We start from the raw sequence: 23,985 nt of genomic DNA, 5'->3' as shown, positions 1-23,985 counted from the left end.
CATGCCCCTCATAATCTGACACACCTCAGTCAGGTCTCCTTAGTTTTCCTTGCTCTGAAGAAAATAACCTGACTTTTTCCAGCCTCTCATCCGAGATAAAATGCTCCATCTCAGGCAACATCCTGGTGAATTTCATCTGTACTCTCTCTGGTGCAATTCTTCCTGTAGAGCACTGACCAGAACTGCATACAGTTCCTTAGCTGTTGCTGAACCATAGCTCCAACATAGCCTGTCTTATAGTCTATGCCAGAGCTGATAAAGTCGTGTCCTGCATGCCTTTTTAACTATTCTATTAATCTGTTCTGCTGCCTTCAAGGATCTATCAACAAACACTCCAAGGACCCTTTGTTCCTCTGAGTTTCCTAGAGTCATGCCATTTGTTGAATGCTCCTTTGTTTTCTTACTTCTTCCAAAGAACATCACCTCACACAGTAATTTTGTTTGTTACCAATGCTGAAGATGCAGCAAAAATAATGATTTGCCTTTCTCCAGTGCCTTTCACAGCCATTGAACTTCTCAAAGCATAATTCAACCAATGAAATACTTTATGTAGTCATTGACGTAACATTGAAGACGTGTAGACTGAGAATTGGGGCATTGAATTTTCTGAGCTCAACAGGGAGTGCCTGTAGTTTATATGTTGCTCACTATTTAAGTGAGGAAAGTGCTGAAGTTGTAAAACTGTTCAACTTTTATGCTGAATATCCTTAGGAGAAGGAAGTACGGAAGTGGAAGGAGGAGCTGCTGGAGCAGAGGAGGAAGATGATGGAGGAGAAGCTGCTTCATGCTGAGCTGAAACGGGAGCTTCAGCTGCAAGCAATAGTGAAGAAGGCACAAGAGGAAGAGGCTAAGGTCTGGAACCATTCTCAAGATACGAGCTGGATCATCTAGAGTGCCTGAACACTGATCATGTACCAAGTTGAGGGAAAAATGCTGAAGTTAAAGCTGTGACTGAGACACAATTTCAGAATATTAATGGTCTTTCTTCTGTCATTGAACCTGATTATCATGGTGAAATACCCACTGGGAACCATGAACAGTTGTGCAAAAAAAACGTTGATTTTCCTGAGTTATTGACCATATACCTGTAGAGAATGGGTTATTGGATTGGACTGCTGATTTTTCTTTTTACTCCATTGCATATGAAACCAAAGTCAGTTGAAACATAAATGTCGGTTTTGCTTTGATTTTTTTTAAAGCTTGCTAGCAATGATAAAGGTAGGAGGAATAATAAGAACACACATTTGTACAATACCTTTCAACTTAATAACTCATTCTAAGGTTCTTCTAAATTCTGCATGGACTGAGAGATCATAGATTTGCCAAAGTTAACTGACTGGGCAATTAAATTTCAAGCAAGGGAGTTGGAAGATAGCACTTCAAGCTTATTTATATTTTGGATAGTTTGGAGCCTAGAGTAGATAAAATGTGAGTTTGAGGTTTGTTAGATATTGATATAACTTGAGAGGAAAAGGAAAGATTATAACATTTTGAAATGTAATGCTACATATGAGCTGATCTTCTAAATATTTCCTGTTTTCTTCCCTCTTCTGAATGATCTAGTTATTTTTGGCATCTCGTTTGATAGACATTAACAGCCTTCTCCTACCTCATGAAACTAGGCCTTCTTAATGTATAACCCTGATGACTATCTCAAGTTGAGCCCAATCATGCCCTCAACTCATGTCTCATGTACAGATTATCACTGGTCAGTGATGAAACCTGGGAGCATTCAGTTTTTTTTTCTCTCTTTGGCTTAAGGGTATCTGAGACACCGTCTCCAGATTTCTGTCCAGCTGAGGTCAGCTAGCAACACAAGGAAGTGACCCTGGGGTACATTGCTATATACAAGTTTCATTTGTCCGGGACTTTTTGGAAACTAAATATATCAGCTGTATTTGAAGAATAAATTATGTAGATTTTAAATACAATCACATTCTAATGGATGTGGAAACCTGTCTATCTTTTCTGTCCTTTCAGGTTAATGAAATTGCTTTCATCAACACATTGGAAGCTCAAAACAAGCGTCATGATGTTCTTGCAAAGCTGAAAGAGTACGAGCAGCGGCTGAATGAATTACAGGAAGAACGACATCGTCGGCAAGAGGAGAAGCAAGCACGCGATGAGGCTGTACAGGTTAGAAACAAACAGAGAAAGAAAACTTGTATTGAGTCTGCCGAAGAACAGTGCTGCATTTTAAAATCAAGACGATCCTTTGCCTTAGTGAAAAGAGTTATTCTTCTAGGAGTGGGTATATTCTGGAGATGAGCACCCTGTCCAGTGCCTTGCTAATGGATCCCAATGCCTACTCTAAGTATAAATTGAAATAAGCATTGTTTACTCTACAAATGTAATGCCTGTGAATTGCTTTTCCTTTGCACTTATTCCAGAAAGACTCTTGCTCCAATTTGCTCTGGAATCTGGTCAGTTGCAGATTTCTGCCTTATTTAAATGCTAGCATTAAACAAAACCACCGAGTATGTTCCATAATTGCTTTGTAAATGTGGCCTGAGCAACTTAATTTTAAAAAGAAGAGTTGGATCTGCCATGGATTTAGGAAATTTATCAGGGTCCCCAGCCTAAGGTTCCAGAAAGCATGCTACCATCTTACTGCATTGGTGCAAAGCATTGGCTCGGACCACATTAATATGGCTTTGTATTCAGCATTAATAACTGAGTTCTGTCTCCGGTACATTTGCTGTGGTTTGCTAGCTGAGAGAATGTTTTATATGCACTTTATATAATGTGGACAAAAGGGAAACAGCTGTTGAAATTTGGAAAATAACAATCCAAAATAATTCTGTTTTGCAAAATGTTTATGTTGGATGTTATCTCAAAACTTCATAGAACAATTGATGATGTAAATTTATGAATTACCTTTTGATCTAATAAAATTAAGTCACTTCTTTTACTGGGTAGAATAATTCTAGTAGTGCCCTTCTTCAGTTAAGATTGAAGAATTCCTTTGTTTGAGATGCTGACTACTGAATGAGAACTTAAAGCATCCCTGCTTTACTGATATTTCAGTTTTATAAATGGGCAGGAGTGTTTGACAAATTTATTCAAGTTTTTTGAGGATATATTTAGTAGGATAGCTAAAGAGAGCCAGTAGATGTAATATGGATTTCAAAAAGGAATTCATTGAAGTGCCATATAAAAGTTTAATAGACAAGTTAGAGTTCATGCAAATGGGGTTAAGATTTTAGCTTCAATGGGACATTCTCATGTTAGCAGGCTATAACTAGCGGAGTACGGCATGGATCAGTGCTGGGAACTCAGCTATTATTAAAAAATAATGTATCTAATTTTGCTCGTGGTACAAAACTAGGTGAAAATATAAGTTGCGAGAAGGACACGGGTTGCAAAAAGATACAGAAGGGTTCTGAGACAGCAGCATGGAGATTAAGTATAATAAGAACATAAGAACCAGGAGTAGGCAATTCACCCACCTTGAACATGCATTGCTATTTAATACAATCATTGGCTGATCTAATTTCAGTCTCAACTCCACCTTCCTTCCCACTTTTCAGAACGCTTCAAACCAATACTAAATAAAAATCTGTCCATATCCTCCTCAGTCCATCAAACGTGCAAAGATAATTGTGTTTCAGCAGTTGTTTAACAGAAGTAAATAATTTTCATTTGCAACAAGTGAATCACATTTAAATTCTTCCTCAAGGATGTGTCAAGGCATTATGCAAGTGTAAGTGGTCCTTACTTTTCAATCTCACCAGGTTAGCATCAGCTATCATGTACGATAGATCTCTGTATATTTTCAATTCACTAAGCAGAAATCTTGTTCTGTATGTGAAGTTGTAAAACTGTTTACGATGTATTGTACTAGAAACTGGAAAAGATGCAACACTTGAAGTACTTCTGAACAAAACATTTAAATTGAAACATCAGAGTGAGATTATACCTCCTATAGATCTCCTTTTGATAGTTCAATTAGTTTATTCTATGAATTACTGAGCCAAGGGTCAAATGTAATGTCTGCTCCATGTTGAGTTGGCAGGTGGAACAGTGCTGAAGTTAATAACGTACTGGGTTACAGAACGCAAAATTAGCCACAGGTGCTGTTTCTGCTCTTTATTAAATTACCATCTGGAAAAGCTCGAGTATGCACAGGGCTGAGCGTGACTGTGGTTGAATGGATGGTCTCTTGGGTCATATACAAATTATATATATTTTATTCTCTTTACCAGAGGGTAGCTGACATTGTGTACCTCAGTTAGAAGTCTATGAAAAAACAATGGAAATTTAGAGAAGTGTTGGATTATTTTTTATCATTCTTGAACTATAGCAAAATCTCTTGTTTTAAAATGACTTGATTGAATGCAGGAACGCAAGAGAGCACTGGAGGCAGAGCGTCAGGCCCGTGTGGAAGAACTAATGTTGAAGAGGAGAGAACAGGAGGCACGGATTGAGCAACAGCGACAAGAAAAAGAGAAAGCAAGGGAAGATGCAGCACGTGAAAGAGCCAGGTTTGTGGCCTTTGTTAAACAATTTTCTGTGCACCCCTCAAGAGCCAATTGTTGTAATATCAAGATGTATTGACCACAAAGCTGCAGCTTAATTGATCTCATCGTAGCTCATTTGTTCTGCCAGAACATTACTGTAAACCTTGACCAGAGGGAGAAAACGTTGCTTATGTTTCCTGGTTTTGATTACTATTCAGTATAACTTTTGAATTGTAGGGAAGGTTGGGGTTAGGTATGATGCTATCTTAGAAGTATCCAAAACTTATTTGTGATATGTCAAATCCTGCATGTGGAATCCTGATTATGTTAAAAGGACACAAATATATTTCAGGACGTATACCTTCTCACCCTTGTTAAATTACTTATTTTCCTGGCTCCTTCCATGGTAGGAATCGGAAAATATCAAGAATCACTGCAGATCGTCAGTCTGTCACTACTTTTTTTTGTGTGCCTTTGGCAGGGAACGAGAGGAGAGGCTGGCTGCGCTGTGTGCAGCTCAACAAGAAGCTATGGAAGAACTACAAAAGAAAATACAACTGAAGGTATTATATAATATTGTGATTTTTGCTGATCCTCTCAAATACACGTTGAAACGTTTGTATGTGTTGCAGTTCTTAAGATTAGTCTGCAAAGGCCAACAGTTATAAAGGACTCTGCTAGGTTAAGAGCCTTTCAGTGTCAATTCTGAAATTAAGTCCAACTGAATATGTGTTACTTGGCATTGTGGTTCCACCTGATACAGAACCTATCTTTTTAATATTTCAGTAAGAAGTATGTAATTTGGCACCTTTCCAAGATGCACTGGAGAGGACACTGATTTACTCTTCACTGAGGTTTACATGTCTGTAAGAGTATTGTTGGGGTAAAAAGGATGAACCTTTCTTTCTGGGGAATGTAATAAGATTGTTCCTGTAATGTGTTTTTCTTTGCTGTAATAAAGTTTTATGTTCTTTGTCAAAGAACTTGGCAGACTTTGGAGAATATAATCAGTGACTGACTTCCACTATAAACAAAAAGAAATGTAAACCTTATGATCCATCAAGCCAGGTTTAACTTTTGTATCTGTTTTGTCCAGAATTATTTTCAGATGGGAACATTGGAATTATTGAACTGAATGTGTTGTTGTCCAATAGAGCAAGGATGCAGAGTAGTTGTATGGAAAAGTAAAATCTTGATTGATCTAGTGTTATATTTTCTGTTAATTAAGAAAGCAAGTAAAAGCTACAATCTTTAGTGCAGTACATGAGCAACATTATTTTAAAAGCAGAAGATTAAGGAAAAGTTATTCAATGTTCAGGGAGATATTGAATGTATTGCTGCAATGTTTTCACAGGCAAGTTGGGGCAAGGTTGTGTAGAAATCAGGATAACTGGGCAGTGAGATAGTATAGCACCAGTCCTGCAATTGAGATTTATAGGGGAGAGTAAAACTGATGCCACACTTAAATGAGGAGCATAGCAATGATAGCGGCACACTGGTAGCATGGGGAAGAATTGTTTAAGGGAGTATGGGCATTATGTCAGTTTGAGAACAGAGACAACCACTGCTCAAGTCTGCTTCACCATTTCATAAACTAGCTGATCTTCAGCTTCAACTTCAACTTCACTCTCTTACCCTGTTACCCATGTGCCTTTATTCCCTTGGTGTCTATCAGTTTCAACCTTGAATGTACCAATGACTGTGTGCACCTGTAGCCTTCTGGCTAGAAAATTTCAAGTATTCATGATTGAGTGAAATGTCTTCTTAAGTTAGACATAAGTGGCTGACCTTTTATCCTAACAGTGAACCTCATAGTTTTACATTCACAATCTGGGGAAACAGCCTTTTAACTTATAACTTAATGAACCTTCTTTGAATTTTTTACATTTCAGCATGATTGCTATGTGTTCTTCTAAATTCCAGAGAATTTAATTCCTGCTATTCTACTCGCTCTTTCCGCATAGCACAATCCTTACATTCCAACAATCACAGTAGTGAATCTTTGTTGCATCCCTGCTGTGACGTGTAAACCCTTCCTTGTTTTATGAGACCAAAGCTGGTCACAGTATTTCGGATATCTGCCTGGACAGTGGGAGCAGACCCTCATGAGTTTGGTAATGCAGAGGCAGAAAGTGGAGAGAAAGGTAATAATAAAGAAATTACAGAGGGGCAATAAGTTCTAGCCACAGAATGAGATCATTTGATCTATAGGATCTGCTGTGCCATTCAATGAGATCATGGCTGATTTCATAATCTTCAGCTCCACTTTACTGCCTTTTCTCTATAGCTCTTGATTCCCTCACTGGTTGAAAATCTGTCTGTCTCAGCCTTGAATATATTTAATAACCCCAGATTTGACATATTTCTGTGTTAAAGTATCCCGCAGCTTCATTATCCTCTGGAGAAAGTTTTCCTCCTCATCTCAGTCTTAAATGGACAACCCCTTACTCTAAGCTTATGCCCTCTAGTCCTGTACTACTACAACACTCGGCTGGTATCCTATTACATATCCTTGTGTGTGATACCTTATCAAATACCTTTTGGAAATCCAAATATATTACAGCTACTTTCCCTTTTACCTATCCTGCTTGGTTCCTCCTCAAGAAATTCTCACGGATTTGTCAAACATAATGTTCCCTTCTTGAAGCCTTGTTGACTCTGTTTGATTATATTATACATTTCTAAATGCTCTGCTATTGCATCCTTTACAGTGGATTCTAATATTTTCTCAATGATAGCTGTGATAGGCTAGCTGAATTGTAATTACTTGTTTTATTATTTTCAGCCCTTTTGAATGATGACAAAGTGCACAGGTTGTTATTTCATTTTCCACTGGAGATTTAACCAGCAGAAGAGCATTAGTTGCTACAATTGTTCTGCATATGTTTTGCTTTCATGCAGCATGATGAGAGCAGTCGGAGGCATATGGAGCAGATCGAACAACGAAAAGAAAAAGCAGCTGAGCTTAGCAGTGGGAGACATGCTAACACTGACTACGCACCCAAACTTACTCCATATGAACGAAAAAAACATTGCTCCTTGTGCAACGTGTTGGTAGGTTCTGCTGTTTGTGCTTCTATTTTCAAAGATCTGGCTGAGAACAAGTGTAAATATTGTATTGCTTGACCAGAAGGCACAAGTTGAAGAAATTGATCCTATAGAAAACAAGGAACATTTTTAAGAGATTTGGCAAAGTTGATCCAAAGAAAAATGGCACAAATTATAAAGTTATCAAAGAGAAGGGAAAAGTTGGGTGGAATTATAAGGGAAAAATATTTTGGAATTATGTACCTAGAGAGTATTTTGAAAAGAACAATATTAATATGCCCGAGTGTCTCTGGCAGGAGAGGATTGGGATGGAGTGTGAATGCAGATGGCTTGTAGATTGATCAGTAACAAAAGTAACAAGGTTGTTGGATCAAAGGATTTAGTTTGGCTTCTAGGATTTCCAATAAGTTTCTCTACGCTATGCACAATAAGAGTATTTTACCTTAATTGTTGTAAAAATATAATATTGTAAAATATAATTGGTTAGTGTGCAGTTCTATGCTGATTGTCCTTGTGCAGATCCTACCAATATTAACTAATATTGGAAGCTTAGAGAATTCACTGAGCTTGAAACGTTGTCACTTTCTGTTCCAAAGATCACCTCTGAGGTCTATCTCTTCAGCCACATAAAAGGGAGAAAACATCAGCAAGCTGTGCGGGAGAATAGCAGCATTCAAGGACGGGAACTGTCAGATGAAGAAGTGGTAAGTTTCACGAAAATGTAATTTGATAAAATATGTGTTACTTCTAAAAATGGTGGTTACTTCATTTCTAAGCTACAGAACCTTCTAACTTGACTTCTGCCGAATGTACCCTTTTTAATGTCTTGTACTCTGAGATTTGGCGCACAGACCACTTAAACTTGTCAATTAAAATTTAAAATAATTTTTCAGTATTTATTGTAGTCAATTATGAGAATGTTTCTGATTAGGATTGTTGTCTATTTTTTATTATTCTGTCATTTCTTTGTTATGAATCCCCAGAATAATGAACCATTCGTGCTGAGTGCATGATTGTGATTTGCTACCAGTTTCTATTACTATCACCCAGCGGGAAGCAGATGACAGTTTCTCCAAGGGTGACTTTGCTCCCACTCCTACCTCAGCTATATTTCCTGACACCCTGCTTCTTGTAAGGGCTCCATTCCATTTTCCCAGTTTGTCCATTGCATTTGTTATGTTGATGCTAACTTCTCAGTGGCTGTTCAGGTACATCTTCTTTCCTTGATCAAGACTCAAACTACTTTCAATCTAGTCTACTATATTCACTGCTCACAGTGCTCTGAATTGGGAAATGCATTTGCAGGCTGCCTGCTTTGTACAAGATTGCCCCTCAATTTGTAAGCATGACTCCAAATTGATAGTTATTTTTCCATTTTGTCATGGCTCAAAATGATATCTGGTTCTCTGGTTTGTTACCCATGCCACGTGATAGAGATTCGAGGAATAGGGAGAGTTCTATGTTCTATATAGCGTGCTGCAGATAAAGCTCCGATTTTCCTTTATCACTAGAAAGTTAAAGGTTCTATCAAAATATACCAAATTTCCAAATTTACCTACCTCTAGCTCCCCTTTTAGATAGGCTAATACCAGGTTTCTGTACTTAACAAGAATTACTGTTTATTAAACTAACTAGTTTCAAGCTATAGATAAGCAGCTATGAACTGTCAACATAAAACTCTACTAGTTAAAACTCTATTACCCGTATAAAATTCCTCCTGCACACAGACAAAGATAAAAAGCACTGGTGTTATGAGTGGAGGGAAAAACTGGGAAGGCATTTCAATTGTGTTCACAACAGGGCGATGATCCTTTCTGCATACCAGGATTTGCTCAACTTCAATCTCACTTCAAGTACTTTCACTCCCTTGCAGGAGGCACAGAGCAACTGGTTTACAAATGATAAAGTCTTTGACTTATTGGTTTAAAGCAACAACTTGCAGGAATGATGATGGAAAATAAACTGGCTTTCTTCAGGCTTTGGGTAATTTTCAATGCAGAGGGAAATACCACTTTTCGGAGGTCCAAAAGCATCTAGCCATATTGTTCATACTCAAGCTATTCGGCCAACTGGAAGCCAATCATGTAGTTGTTGGTGGGCAGAAGGCTTTTGTCATCAATAACTGATCGTCACTCCACAAACCAATCAGTTACTTGTTTCTGGTCTAATTTCACTTTGTACAGACCACCTGTTGTCAGCCTATCTGCAGTAACATTCCCCCTCTTTTTGATTGAGCTGCAATATAAACAACACTTGGCTTTTCAAACAGTTGTTTTCCCAGTTCAGTCTACATCAAAAATACTGAAAATAAAATGTTTTAGTTTTTACAATTTTAGCACATCACCTTGCTTTCATACTGCAGTGGTCCAGTGAAGCACAACACATGCTGGTGGAACGTAGACACTCTATAGCCTCTGGTCCCAACATTGAGTTCAACAGCTTCACACATGAATTCTGTACCCATTTAGTGAATTTTGGATGTAGGTTTACTTGCTGAGCTAGAATGACATCATCAACCCAAGGAAACCTAAACACATAAATAGACAGTGGGCCATACCACCAGTTTTTCATCTGGAGGCTCACTGATAATGTTACCTCGTATGGTGACCAAACATCTGAAAATGTATCTTCCAGCTCAGCAAGCAAACCTACATCCTGAGCTACAAATCTTCTCAAAATTCACTAATAAGCAATTATACTTAGAGTGTATTTTATTGTCTGTGAGTAAGTCAATTGTAAACAATTAAAAATGACTTCTTTTAAAAAAAACCTTGGAGCTATTTGTTATTATATTGAGGCACAATGGTCAGCTTCTTAACCATTTCTTTAAAAATTCAAAAGCTTGTAAAATGTAGTTATTAGTGTCTTTGCTCCAACAAGAGGTTCTTTAATTTTAAGAGCCTCATCAAAGACCATTAAAGTGGGGGAAAATAGCTGAAACTTGAATCATAAATAATTTGATTCGGAGCGTGCTTTTTTGGGTTGTACCAACTTAGAATGAATCGAAAAATGTGGCGCTTGAAAAGCGTAGCATAACGTAGAACGATAATGTTGAACTATTCCAAAACTTTGTGGAATCTTGAAATGCGCGGGATATCATTTATACTTCAATTTTACAGTACTTTTTACTGATTTGACTGATTTTAAGTGCATTGTGCTGAAAAAAGCAATACATTCAATCAGAGATCCCTCCTTTAAAGGCACACTTATTTATTATACATCAGTGTGGTACAATACCTCAGCACCAGGTTAAACTCGTTTTAATTATTTCTGTTCACACTCTGTGGCATTTATGATTATAAGTTTGTGCAGTGACCTTCAATAAACATATTAAACCTAAACTTAAACTTAAGTTGTCATATTGTGAAACAGCCCTAGGCTGCGTAAGCTGATAATAGTCAAAATAATTGCGCAAATGTATTCAAAGTTCAACCCTTCAAAGTATTTTCAGGATGCTTTATACAGTGCTACAAAAAAGAATAATTGACTTTGTGTGGATTCTCTCACACCACTTAAATATCTTATGATTGCATTTCAGAAAATGTAGCACGGCATCAGTATTAATGTAACACCTTAGAGGGTGATGCAAGCTATTTAAGAAAATACCTACTTCAAACTGGTAAAATGTTTTCCATTTAGTATGAAATTTGTTACAAATAGCTAATTTTTCCTCCATTTGACTGTAACAGACTAAAATATGATTGTGTTTTTACATTCACCTATTTTCAGTGTTCCAAGTTATGTGTCACGAACAAAAGGAAGTGGTATATTGAATAATTTTTACTGTCTCTTCTCCTACCTGACCCCCCCGCCCCATCTAAAGCACGAGTTGTTGAGTTTAATGTTTTTTCTTTTTTTTTTAAAAAGTTGGATGGCAATGTGTTTCCCTACATCTTGTTTGGGAAGTCCAATTAAAAATGACCCACAGCAAATCTTTTAGGGTTAAAACAAAGTAGGGTTTAATAAAGCTTTCAAAGCTTCAGGAGAATGGTCTGCGATGCACATTTACCCGCAAATGCATTTAAGAAAGAAAGAAAGAATGAAATGGGGAAGGAAAGGAGAGAAATTATTATTTATTTTAAAATAAAAATATCAGAATTAGTTGATTGAGTTTGCAAATCTGTAATGTCGTTGTCCAGTTGAGGTTCTTGCAGTTCACTGTGTACGACAACCTCTTTCAGAGGAACCTGGGACATTGTCGAATTGCTGATGAAGATGCTATGATTGTAACCTTAGAGGTTGGCGCATTTTGCAATCAAAACAGTAGTTAAATTTCAGAGACCAGATGTCTACCATAAAAGAGAAATCAAAAGATATGTGTTTAGCTGAGTCTGGAGCTACTTACCCTTTTAGTATTACAAGCAGACCAATGAATGTGTCAAAACTGTATAGTTGAATGTGATTCAAACAATCCAGTAGTTGATTGACAAGGGTTTCCAGGTGGGGAGATAACGTCTGTGAGGTGGTTTTGATGTTCCTTTATCAGAAACAATTGTATTTTGTGGAGATAACTGTGGAATAATTTGCATTAGGTCAATTCATAAGAGTGGTGTCCTTAGTTCAAAACTGGCTGTGGTAGACATCTGGTCTGCTAGTTCTTTGAGTTAAGTTGACTGGAATATTCGTACAATACATGCAGTGCCGCATTCCAGCAAGATGGTAGGAGCATTTGTCCTCTGGTTACTTATGGAAAGTCAGAACCTGGCAGAAATTTTGGTCAACAGACATCATGTGATCAATGGCATCCATGTTGTCAGTCTAGCAAAGTGTCCATTTTTAAGAAGCGCATTTAGAGAGTGTAGTTTTAAGCAATACAAATCAGAATCGCTCTCTTCATACCCAATAGACATTACAAATATCATTAAATATGCGCCACTTTCTTCAAAGGGACTAATTCCACTCATTAGATTAGAAACTCAAATGCTTCAGTTGTTAAATGCTGAGCCCACTGTGGAACTGAATCATCCTGGCTAGGCGAATGACATTAAGTGCCCCTTGAGCCCTTTCTACCACTCAGCTGGATTATGACTGATTATACGCCTTGACCTCCATCTACCTGACTTGATTCCATTATGTGTAATACCCTTACCTTGTAAGGATAGATGGGCAATTACTTGTATAGAGCCGAACTGACTGAAACAAAGATATGGGGCAAGCAATAAATGAATGCTAGGAGACCAAAAATATTTCACAGAGACAACTAATGAATTTAGTAGGGTGTTGGTTTGTTTATTGACATGTGCAATGTTAAATAACCTGAGTCAAGGTGACAATAGAAACATTTTAATTGTCATCAGAACTTTGAGTGAGAGGAAGAAAGATTTAGGCAGGGCTTCTGTTGTCTTGGAACCTAAGGGGAAAATGTTTGTATGCCAACATGTGTGAACTTATATGTGTGTGGATGTGTGCATTTTAGATGAGGACAGAATTTAGCTCATCTATGAAATCATCATTCTGACAAGAGCTCTGCACTGAAATTCGGGTTGATTCGGGATCTGGTCTGCTTTATTAACTGCAGAATGGCAACCAATGCTGGTGAAACCAGCCTAGCTGAAAGGTTGCTCATCTGAGGAGAGGAAAGCAGAAAAGAAATAAAACTCTGCAAGAAATTCAGACAGTGGTGAATGGAAATTGGGTGCATTTAATTATTTCTGATCTTCATTAATAAAAAGTTAACACTAACAGATAAGTCAACTTCTTAATGCACCTATATATCTATGTCTGAATTTTAAAAAACTGTCCTAATTAAATTAATGTCCATTTTTTACTTTCCTGGTTTATAACTTATAATTGATTGGACAATTTAGATTAAATAAAATGAATTATATCCAATGTTATGCTGCCCATATGTGTGTATATATAAAAGTATATATAATACCACACATGAATCATGAAAGAGATGTATATTCATTTGCCCACTTAACAGTAACTGCAAAAGTTAATCATTGCCTGAAGTGCTTTGAGATGTGTCATGATAAGGTATGATATGAATCCAAGATTTTAAAAATTTATTCATCATTACAGAATATAATTTTTAACTCCTCATAAACTAACCTGTCTATATAATTAAAATTGCTAAATAAGGAATTTTAATGGTTTTTTTAAAAATGTGAATTATTATATATTATGTAACATTGGATTGGTTATGGTAGAATCGCAGAACTTTTATGATTTAGAAAGAAGACATTTGGCCCATCGTCTCTGCACCAAGTCTTGTCTCCCACTCTTGCTTCTTTTGCTAATTGCTTTAAATATTTGCTCTCATTTTCAATGCTTTCGAGAGTCGGAACAGTTTCTCCCTATCTATTCTGTCCAGACTGCTGATTGCTTTTAATACACTATCAAACTTCCCCTCAGCCTTATTTTCTCTAAGGATAACAGTCATAACTTGTCAAATCTGATCATTACTGAAGTTCCTGATCCACAGAGCCATTCTCATAAATCTTTTCTGTACTCTGTCTAATGCATCACCTCTTTACTAAATTACAATGCCCAGAGCTGGACACAGTATGTGAGCCAAGGCCAAAACATTTTATGCAAGTTCAATTTAATGTTCTTGCTGTTGTATTCTGCTCCTATTAGGGATCTGGTATGCTTTGTTAACTGCACTCTCAACATGTCCTGCTAGCTTCAATGGCTTAGGCACATACATACCTGCATCTCTGCTCTTGCATCCACTTCAGATTTGTTCACTTTATATTGTATTGCAATTCCATGTCCTTCCTTCTGAAATGAATCATTTCACTTTCTCTGCTTTGAATTGCAGCTGCCACTTGCCCAATAGCTTGTCGATGATGTTTTCAAGTTCTCCACTATTCTCCTCACAGTTAAGTTTTGCATCATTCACATTCACCATCAGCTGAAAGTAAATGATGTAGACTTGATTATTTTACTTAATTCTAGAATTTTTTTTAATTGAATGCTTTAATGGTATTGCAAAATGTAATGTAATTTCTTTAAAATTTTAAACTGTGACATACAGTTTCTTCATTTGCTTGTGGCTGATACATAAACTGTGGACCTATTTATTTGTCTTAGTTATTTATCGAGATCAAGTGGTCATATTATTACTGTTGTGGAGCAGATGTCTTGAGGGAAAACCTAATGCTGCAGACTTAAACTACTTGAGATCTTTATTGCTATTGAAATAAAAACTTTGAAGGGTGGGTGGGATTTTTATTTGAAAACATTCTATTTTGCAGTGACTTTTAACTTTGTTGTATTAACATTTGGTGCTTGACTCTTCACCCCTCTCGCAGAATTATTACTTCAGGAAATTATTCAAAATCTTTTCACTGATCTCTCAATGGCCAACAGATCATCATTAACATGCATAACTAGTGCTTCTCAAATATGGAAATAGTCACAAATATGGCCCGAATGGAATAATAGATAATGAAATTTTGTTAATTCTTAAACTTCCAAATAAGAAATCCAGGAATCTGTCTTCAGGACATTTATAGTCCAATACGGTTTCCTGAAGCATTTCTGCCAAACTACTTCTGATGGATCTGGATTATTATGGAACTGTGCTAGTTTATATTGTGGTGAATTCCACAGCAATAAAGTACCATGAAAATAAAAATGTATGGATCTCTGTACAAATGTGGTAGTTTTAAAGTTATGAATTTGTTGTTGGCCAGCATGTACCCCAAGAGCTGAGAAAGATCATATGGATCAGAATGGAGTTTTCCATTCATTGCTTGGAGGGAGGATAGATGATTTGTAAATCTACTCAACATTTCCATGTTGACAGACATGGCTGGGACGGTCAAAATTACATTGGGATGCTTGAATTAATCCTGCTGATCTGTAGGAAAGTGTAACAATGCTCTTTTTTAATAAAAATGACATCACTCATAAACTGAGGCAAAAGATTATTGATTCAAACCAGAGTTTGAGTGCATAATATGGATCGGTATTGTAGAGCAGTAATGAGGATGAAACAAAAACAAATTGCTGAAAAAACTCAACAGCTTTGGTGCATCTGTGGAGTGAAAGCAGACACCAATTCTGAAGAAGGGTCACTGGACCCAAAATGTTAACTCTGCTTGCATTCCACAGATGCTGCCAGAATTGCTGAGTTTTGCCAGCAATTTTCATTTTCATTTCCAATTTCCAGTATCTGCAGTTCTTTGTGCTTTTTCCCAGTACTGAGAAAGTGCTCTCTTGTCAGATGTACTGTATTTTGGATGAATGGTTTTCAGATGAATGATGCATTTCTTTTTCTCTTATAAACTATCTCATTCATTGTCCCTATTAGTTTTAATTATCAAATACCTTTTTTATAATCATATTGTATAAAACATGCTGATAGAGATCATTTAGTGTCTCAAACAACAATAAATTCTAAGTTTCAAGGCGTAAAACTGACATAGTTCATCTCCTGGAAAATTAAAAAATAAAAGATGAAGATTATCACTGTTTTAAATAGACTGAATTTATGATTGCATGATCTAAAATTCAAGCAGCTAAAATAATGGTGTTTCTCTGAATAAGCCAAAGCAAGATTCCTGTCAATTCCTTAACTATACCAGACTCCTCATCCATGAGGATTCCAACCCCCCTCCACCCAATTGGTGTGTTATACATGATTATAGTTCTGTACAAGTGAAAAGATATGTTCGGGGTAGAAGTAGAAGTAGGCTACTCAGCTTTCAGGTTGAATTTATGATTGCATGATCTAAAATTCAAGCAGCTAAAATAATGGTGTTTCTCTGAATAAGCCAAAGCAAGATTCCTGTCAATTCCTTAACTGTACCAGACTCCTCATCCATGAGGATTCCACCCCCCTCCACCCAATTGGTGTGTTATACATGATTATAGTTCTGTACAAGTGAAAAGATATGTTAGGGGTAGAAGTAGAAGTAGGCTACTCAGCTTTCAGGTTTGTTCCACTGTTCATGACTGGTATGCACCTACATTTATCCTACCTTTGCTCCATATCATTTGATATCCTTACTGAATAAAAATCTGAATAAAACTGTGGATGCTGGAAATCTAAATTAAAACAGTGCTGAGGGATCTTCATTGGACATGGGGTTTGAAGTCCTCGATGACTTCGCTTTCTGAATGTTGACTCTGTTTTTCTCTCAACAGATGCTGCCAAACCTGTTGAATTATCTCAACGCTTTCCATTTTTTATTTAAGTTTGATTTGTTTGTTTCTTGTCATTTAAAATGCACTTTAAATTGTCAAACATTAGCTGCTTTTTAACTTAGTGTTGAGCGAAGCAGTTTAATGGAGTTATTTCACATTAGCTAAAAGTCAAAGCTGCCAGTTTGAACATAATGCTGTTTAATCTGTTTTAATGTGATAATCCAGTACTTTGATCTCCACCTTTGAGATATGACACTCATGTCAGAATTGAGGTATCATTACTTCATTGTTTTCCTAATGAATTCTTAGAGTTGAATTCTGATATTTTGTCCAAGCTGCACAACCTGAAAGGTGAGAACTCTGAGAAACGCCTGGAATCATGTAGCACTGGTTTGGTGTTGCAGAAGATACAGGCGCCAATCTTTGTTTTTCTCTCTCTCTCTCTCGCACACACACTCTGTCTCCCTCTCTCTCGTGCTCACTGTTTTCTCTATATCCCAGTTAACATTAGCTCTTTGCCATATCAGCTGTTGAATGACAAATGTGTATAGTTATTGGATTTCTGATAGTGCATGGGTCTTGCAATAAAGGACAGATTTTTAAATCCGAAACTGTGCATTGGAAAATGTAACCAGGCTTATGTCCTTATTCATTGCCACACCCATCCTCCTGATTTGATGGACAGCTTGTAATTGTTGTACAGTGACAGTGGAACAGCTGGCTGACTTGTCATTTTATATCCAAGCTTTCTTACTGATGGGTGTCGGTTTCAGAGACTGAGATTAGGTTTGTTTTGTTCAGTTATCACTTTAGACAGGAACATCAGTGAGTGAATAGATTATATCAGTGATAACTTCTTGAATCTGTTCCACAGCTGCAGGTGGGTAGGACGGTTGTGTTTCATCTCCCCAGCCAGATACCGTGGCAGGCACATTTAAAGTATTTGTTTCTTTTGTGGTGCTGTATTGGAATGGAACACCAGAATTGGACCATTTTTTAAACAAAAATGTTTAAATGCTTTGGGTTTAACCCAGAGAGGGAGCAATCATAAAACAAAATTACTTTTAGATCTGTGTTTAGATCTTAATTTAAATCATTAAAGTGGACTAAACCATCACAAAGCTGTATTGTGATATGTCAGATTATGGACAATGAATATATTTTATGATTGTATAAAGCTATTATACAGATTTTTACTCTTCATAATATGGAGACGATTGGACAGATGATAAAAATACAGAATCTAGTTCACAAGTTTGAAAGATCCATAATTTCAGCATTAAACAAGTGCCAGAGAACTTTAATAAGTTTCTGACAGATTAACAAAAATGTAAATTAAAATTTAAAACGATTTCTCCAGTGGCTTTCCAGATGAGTGCACTTTCCAATCTGGAACTGAGTAGTAGAGACCAGGCAGATCTTCAGTTGGATTCCAAACATTATTTACATCAGCCAAACTCTGTTGGAGGTGTGCCAAGACTCTATATTCAGATATCAGTGCCCCAAGCTAAGGAGGGGAGAAATCAGCTAAGGTTTCCCCTTGTGCTCATAATGCACTATAGGCATCAGATAAGGATGGAATCACTGTTGCTCCATGGAACAACTGTAGACTCTCAGCATTTTAGGTGCATTCCTGGAAGAATGACATTGGTTCTTCCAAACGTAAATTAGAAAAGAAGAAAATGAAAGGGAAGAACAACATTTTTCAAAATTGTAAACATTTTTAAACAGGTAGAACCTATTGAATATCATTTTTGTCTTCTCCTATTGTCAGTAAAGTTATGGATTAGGTTTCAGGACTCTCATTTCAGTGTTTTTATGAATCTTAAAGTTGTGGCTGGATTTCTTTTAACCAGTTAATGAATTAATTATGCAGTACATTCAATACTTAGAACATGTGTTATTTTTTTCCTTTAGGTTTATTTTCATAGTGCTGAGTATTAGCAGCATGATAGATGTATAATAAAATAATGTATTAATGCATTTTCTTATTTTACTTAACTACTTTTTTCCATCTACTCTGCACTAAATCATTCTGCTATAGGCTTCCTTCAGAATCCCATTTTCCATTTTGTAGTATCCTATCAAACAATCCTCATAAATGCAATAAGTCAAACGCTGCTAGTTGGACAAAAAATATTGCTTCTCCATTTAATGCCTGCCAATTTATTTGGCAAATTTCAGAGTTCTAATTATTTTGAGTCTGTAAAAGACTGTGACCTTTTGTGTGAGGGTGAGAGAAACTATTAAACACTAAATTTATGCAATGCAATTTTGTTACTTTACGGAGTATTCTTGCAAAATCAGCACACTCGTGACAATTGTAATGCCAGTAGATACAGCTTCCAGTGAAATGACAAATGTTTGTACGCTGGCTTAGATTCACATCTCAACATTTGCACAGCCAGTTGGTGAAGTATTGTGCACTCCAATAAGGTATATCAATCTGCAACTCTGTATGTAAGGAATAGTTTAAAAATTGGCTGTTATAGTAGCACCATAAAAGGTTGTGATCTTTGCTCTTCTGGCTCCCAATCCTCCATGTCAATCTTTCACATTTCATTGCTGTGGGAAATAGTGAACAGAGTCTCAATGATTTGCACAGAGCTGAGAGTAATCAGACTTCAGTGGATCAGTGTGCAAATGGCACTCAATTTCGTTTGGCAGTGAAAAATATTCAGTTTTAAGTGAACCATAAATGGGTGCAGAGCATAATTAGACTAAGGAAATGTGCGTGGGAGGTGGGGTGGATGGATAGAAAATCATTGTGTACATGAAAGAGTGAGCTGTGCCATGGTCCAAATCAATTGGGCAACCATTTCTAAATGTTTATGGAGCAGAAATTATGTTTGTGTGATTTGACTTATGGACCTTTCTGTAAACTGTGTGGGAAATACAATTTTAAGGGGAGGATTTTCTTAAATATAATCCCTGAAATTCATCCATATTGGCAGCATCTATAGTATTTTACAATTATTAGTTTAAATAGGTGTGTAAAGGTAACTCAGTAGGTTTGGGTATCAGTTATTGGCAGTGTTCTAGAGCATGCATATACATCAATGTTCTCTATATGGTGGACACTGATGGGTTTTAGAGAAGTGTTGAATGAAAATGTCAAGAGGCTAATGATGATCAATGTACCAGTTAAAATGACCCACACTCGTGCTCATCTTAATGATTGTGACAACACCTTGAAGTTATATAGTGCCATTAGCAGGACATTGTGCTTCGTTGGAGTGATTGTCAAAGCATGGTGAAGGAATGCTAGATCAGTGATGACAGGCTGCCTGTTGCTACATTTTACTAATTATTCATCTTTCCCTATACCTAGCGAAAGACACCTGAAGACAGGTAAAGAACATACATTAAAATATAGGAATGAGGGGCTCTTGTGGTGCACTGGTAGTATCCCTACCTTTGTAGAGGGAGCTTTTTTGGTGGTTGTGGACCCCACGGAGGCCGCAAATCTGTCGGCGACTTCTACCTTTGCACCAGGAAGCCTTGATTCAAGTCCCTCCTGCTCATGAGGTGTGTGATAATATCACTGAACAGGTTGATTCAAAAATAAATTATAATATGGAATGAGGGCCTCTTCTGGTGCATTGGTAATGTCCCCACCTGTGGGCTCAGATGATCTAGGTAAAAGTCCCACCTTCTCCTGAGGTGTCCAACTAATCTCTGAACAGGTTGATTAGTAAAAAAGAAATGTCGGAATGTGAATTAAAGGAGAATGGGTTTTGTCTGATTTTCCAGTATCAAATAAGACTTGATTTTATTGTGTGTGGCCCAGTGATACACACTGGGTTCACTCATTTTCCATCAGGCCCATCCCATGCCACATCTCCAAGCAAAGGTAGGAAATGTAACACTCTTCCTTCTACCTCTTTGCTTCTCACCGTCCAAGGCCTTAAGCACTCCTTCCCGATGAAGCAGCGACTTACATGTATTATTTTCAATTCAAGTTACAGTATTTGCAGCTCACAATCTGGTGTCTCTACATTAGCGAGACCAAATGCGGGTTGACTGTGCAAAATGACCCCAAGTTTCCAGTTCCTGTCATTTTAATTATTCATGTTGCTCTCACTTTGAAAACCAATGAAACCCAACATTAGCTTCAGGGATAGCATCTCATCTTTCAGTTAGACACTTTAAAACATTCTTCACAAAACATTGACTTCAGCAGTTCTGGATTGTGAACTATTTCCCCTCCCTTGTCCAATCAACTTTTTGTTCCTTTTTTTTGTTTGCATGAATCACTTTTTCTCATTTTTGTTTTCAGGTAACAGCACACTTCTATGCATATCCTTTGTTTTTGTTTTCTTACTCCATCACATTTCCCTTTGTCTCCATAAGACTTGAGACTTTTGTCAGTCAGCCTCTCCTGTCTTCCAACCTATTCACAGACTTTCCTTTGTCCTTGTCCCTCTTGCTCTATTCCTTGTTCAAATTTATATACATTTCTTCCTATTTTTGATGACGAATCATTGACTGAAGCATTGGCCCTGGTTCTATCTCCAAACATGCTGTCCAACTTTGAGTGTTTCTGCGTTTATTTGAGCTTCTTAAAGCTTCTGCAAAAGAGCATGGTACGAAGGACTTGTTCAAAGCTATGCACAACGTAACTTTGAGTTCCACTGAAAGTCAAAGTTTGTCTTAGCAAATGATTATTTTTGCTATCTTCCATCAGGAGCATCTATCCTGCAAGAAGTACATTACAGACATTGTAACTGAGACCTGTGTGCACCCTGAGACATCAAAGGATGCAGAAGAGAAGCAGAAAGTCAGGAAGAAGGCCAAGAAACTTCGAGCACGCATGAACTCCAGGTAATGTTAGTCATGCAATCAATTTGACTCCTTCATCCTTTAAAAAAAACTTAGCAAGCTAGTTTTCTTAATACACCAAATTATTTGTTTCGTAGATTATCTTAAAAATACACTGATGAGCCTAATTTATAGCCACTTTGTGTGATTAGAAAAGAAAACCCAAAATCGATCTGGAGCCCTTGCTTTCACCTGTTAAGAGCTTTTCTCATAATTGGCTGCCAGCGCCTAGCCAAAACTAAAGTTCCTTCCAGCAAGCATTTGTATGTTTAAGTATGTGTAAACCATGCCTATTTTTCTTCCCAGCTATTGATTTTTAAATGAAGTATCAAAGAAAATCAATAGTAATCAACAAATAGAAGGCAATTTGCAGGAGTGTCAAATCCCAGGTCCAAGGTTTAATTAATTTTGTTGGCTGTCACAACATGGGAAAAAGTTGGAAATGCTCTGAAATATAAAGTGAGTTGTCAAACCTGTAGTTTGTCATAAGGTTGGAAAGTGACATCTGCGGATCAGAGTTGTATGCAGTGTGTTGTTTTATCGTTAGCTGTCACCATCCCCCTTCTCTTGTAGATACAGTGTCATCTGCTATAGTTATTTTTGGTTTGAGATATTACAGCAGCAAATGGCTTTGTATTCTACCCGTGGTTGACAGAAGCAGATCCTCAAAATGAAGTGGTAAATGAATTTGAGAGTGAATGGCGACACATGCACCACACTTAAAGCCTGTCAGTTTCTTTTCACATTGACTCATTTGGAATTGTACATCACTGCCATTCTCCAGTGTTTAGGCATTGACAAATGAAACTTGGCTTTCTGAGCTGCCTTGTTAGTAGGCACGCTTACCATATTGTGTTCTATTCAGTGCCCTACTTGTTGTCTCATTCTGCTTTAGATTTGCTTTCTTGTCCCTATCAAATGTTTCTCTACATCATTCTGGCTGAGAAAATAAGCAGGCAGGTGATCTGCTCCCAGGCACAAATGCTGCCTTTTTCACCATTGATCCAGTTGGCAGGAGGTGAAGTGAGTGGTCATAAGTGATTTGATTTTTTTCCCCTCATTTTTCTGTTGTTCCAAGTCTATTTAATAGCATAGATGATCACAGAATAGTTTGTTTGACAATCATTGGAATGAAATGCATTTAATTAATCTTTTTTGCAGTATTGTGCAAAGCTTGTTTTTTTTACAGAATAAATATTCAACATTAAAAGTCATTATAACATAACTATCAAAGATAAACAATGTAGAAATTCTAATCTAGGCATTAAGTAAATATCATGTACTGTGAATGCTGTTGTACAAGTTTCTGTACTAGATCAGTTATTCTTATTTTGTAATTGGAATTATTATAAATATCCCAGGAGGGTTATGCTGGAGCAGAAACGTTTTACTTTGCATATTGGATTTTTAGATTATGTGCTATTTGAGACTGTCTGATGAAACAAGCTTGGACTGATGTGGCAAAATCCTCATTTGGAGCTAGAATTAAATTGGCAATCATCCAAAGAAGTCAGACAATAGGAAAAATGTCACATTGGTACAGTAACAATTGATTTTCTGAGTTGGGAATTGTATCACACCTTGTTAGAGTACATGAGAAAAAGCATGAGGAGTAGATCACTTGGTCCTTTCAAATGTGTTCTGCGATTCACTTAAAATTTGCCTGATGTTGTCCTTCAACTGCTGTTTTCGGCGCTAACCCCAATTCCTTTAAATCCTTTAGTATTCAAAAATCTCTTAGTTTTTGTCTTAAATGTACTTGATGACTGACCATCCACTAGAGAATTCTAAAGATTCATAACTGTTTGAGTAGAGAGACATTGGCAACCCAAATTGGAGAGTGTTCAATTTTTCAGCATCTTATTGAGGAAGTTTACCAAAACAAAAATTAAATGAAAGTACATCTGTTGCATCTGACTCAGAACACATTTCGAGTAGGACTTGAGCATCTGAGCATGTGCTGCCTTATTTTGAATTAAACGCTTTCCTGATGTTGGGCTTTTGCCCGAAACATCGATTTTCCTGCTCCTCAGATGGTGCCTGATCTGTGCTTTTCTAGCACCACTCTGATCTAAACTCCTCTGGTTTCCAGCATCTGCAGTCCTCACTCTTGCCTTTTATCATCCTGACCAAATGAACATAAGAGATCCAGTGGCACCAGTCAAAAATTGTGATTTTCTGACCAACATTCCTACCTCCACTAAAAGAAATCAAAGTCAGACTAACTAGTCATATGTTTATTTGCTTCTGTGTGCATTATTGTGTGTAAAATGGCTGCTAGCTTGTTTACGTAACCAACAATGCCTGCATTTCCAAAAGATTTCATTGAACTGAAAGACTGTGGGACAATCTAAGATGTGATAGGCGCTGCATAAAAAGTTACATTTTTCTTTACTAAGTTTCAGTTTACTCTTTACCTCTAAACAGAGGCTTTGCCAGATAGAATCTTAACCAAAGTACTGTCTTATTGCACAGCCAAGTAACACTAATACATTTCACATAAATCCAGCTCGCAACTAGGAAATATTTGAGTTTTATAGCTTCTCAATACTCCTTC

General features: G+C 37.0%; 1 protein-coding gene across 6 annotated transcripts in view; it reads left to right on the top strand.

Annotated features, from left to right (window-relative positions):
- scaper (S-phase cyclin A-associated protein in the ER) overlaps positions 1 to 23,985 on the top strand; it is a 311,736-nt gene that overhangs the window by 97,983 nt on the left and 189,768 nt on the right. For all 6 annotated transcript variants that reach the window (XM_043680385.1, XM_043680382.1, XM_043680384.1 and 3 more), the window contains 7 exons: positions 712 to 852; positions 1,981 to 2,136; positions 4,342 to 4,484; positions 4,942 to 5,023; positions 7,362 to 7,514; positions 8,105 to 8,212; positions 21,295 to 21,431. In XM_043680385.1, coding sequence (XP_043536320.1) covers positions 712 to 852; positions 1,981 to 2,136; positions 4,342 to 4,484; positions 4,942 to 5,023; positions 7,362 to 7,514; positions 8,105 to 8,212; positions 21,295 to 21,431 — 920 coding nt within the window. The remainder of the gene's footprint in view (positions 1 to 711; positions 853 to 1,980; positions 2,137 to 4,341; positions 4,485 to 4,941; positions 5,024 to 7,361; positions 7,515 to 8,104; positions 8,213 to 21,294; positions 21,432 to 23,985) is intronic.

This window comes from Chiloscyllium plagiosum, chromosome 40 (assembly GCF_004010195.1).
Source record: "Chiloscyllium plagiosum isolate BGI_BamShark_2017 chromosome 40, ASM401019v2, whole genome shotgun sequence".
In the NCBI taxonomy this organism is placed as follows: domain Eukaryota; kingdom Metazoa; phylum Chordata; class Chondrichthyes; order Orectolobiformes; family Hemiscylliidae; genus Chiloscyllium; species Chiloscyllium plagiosum.
The sequence above is the reverse complement of the archived record's forward strand: the minus strand, read 5'-3'. Positions and strand labels throughout refer to the sequence as shown.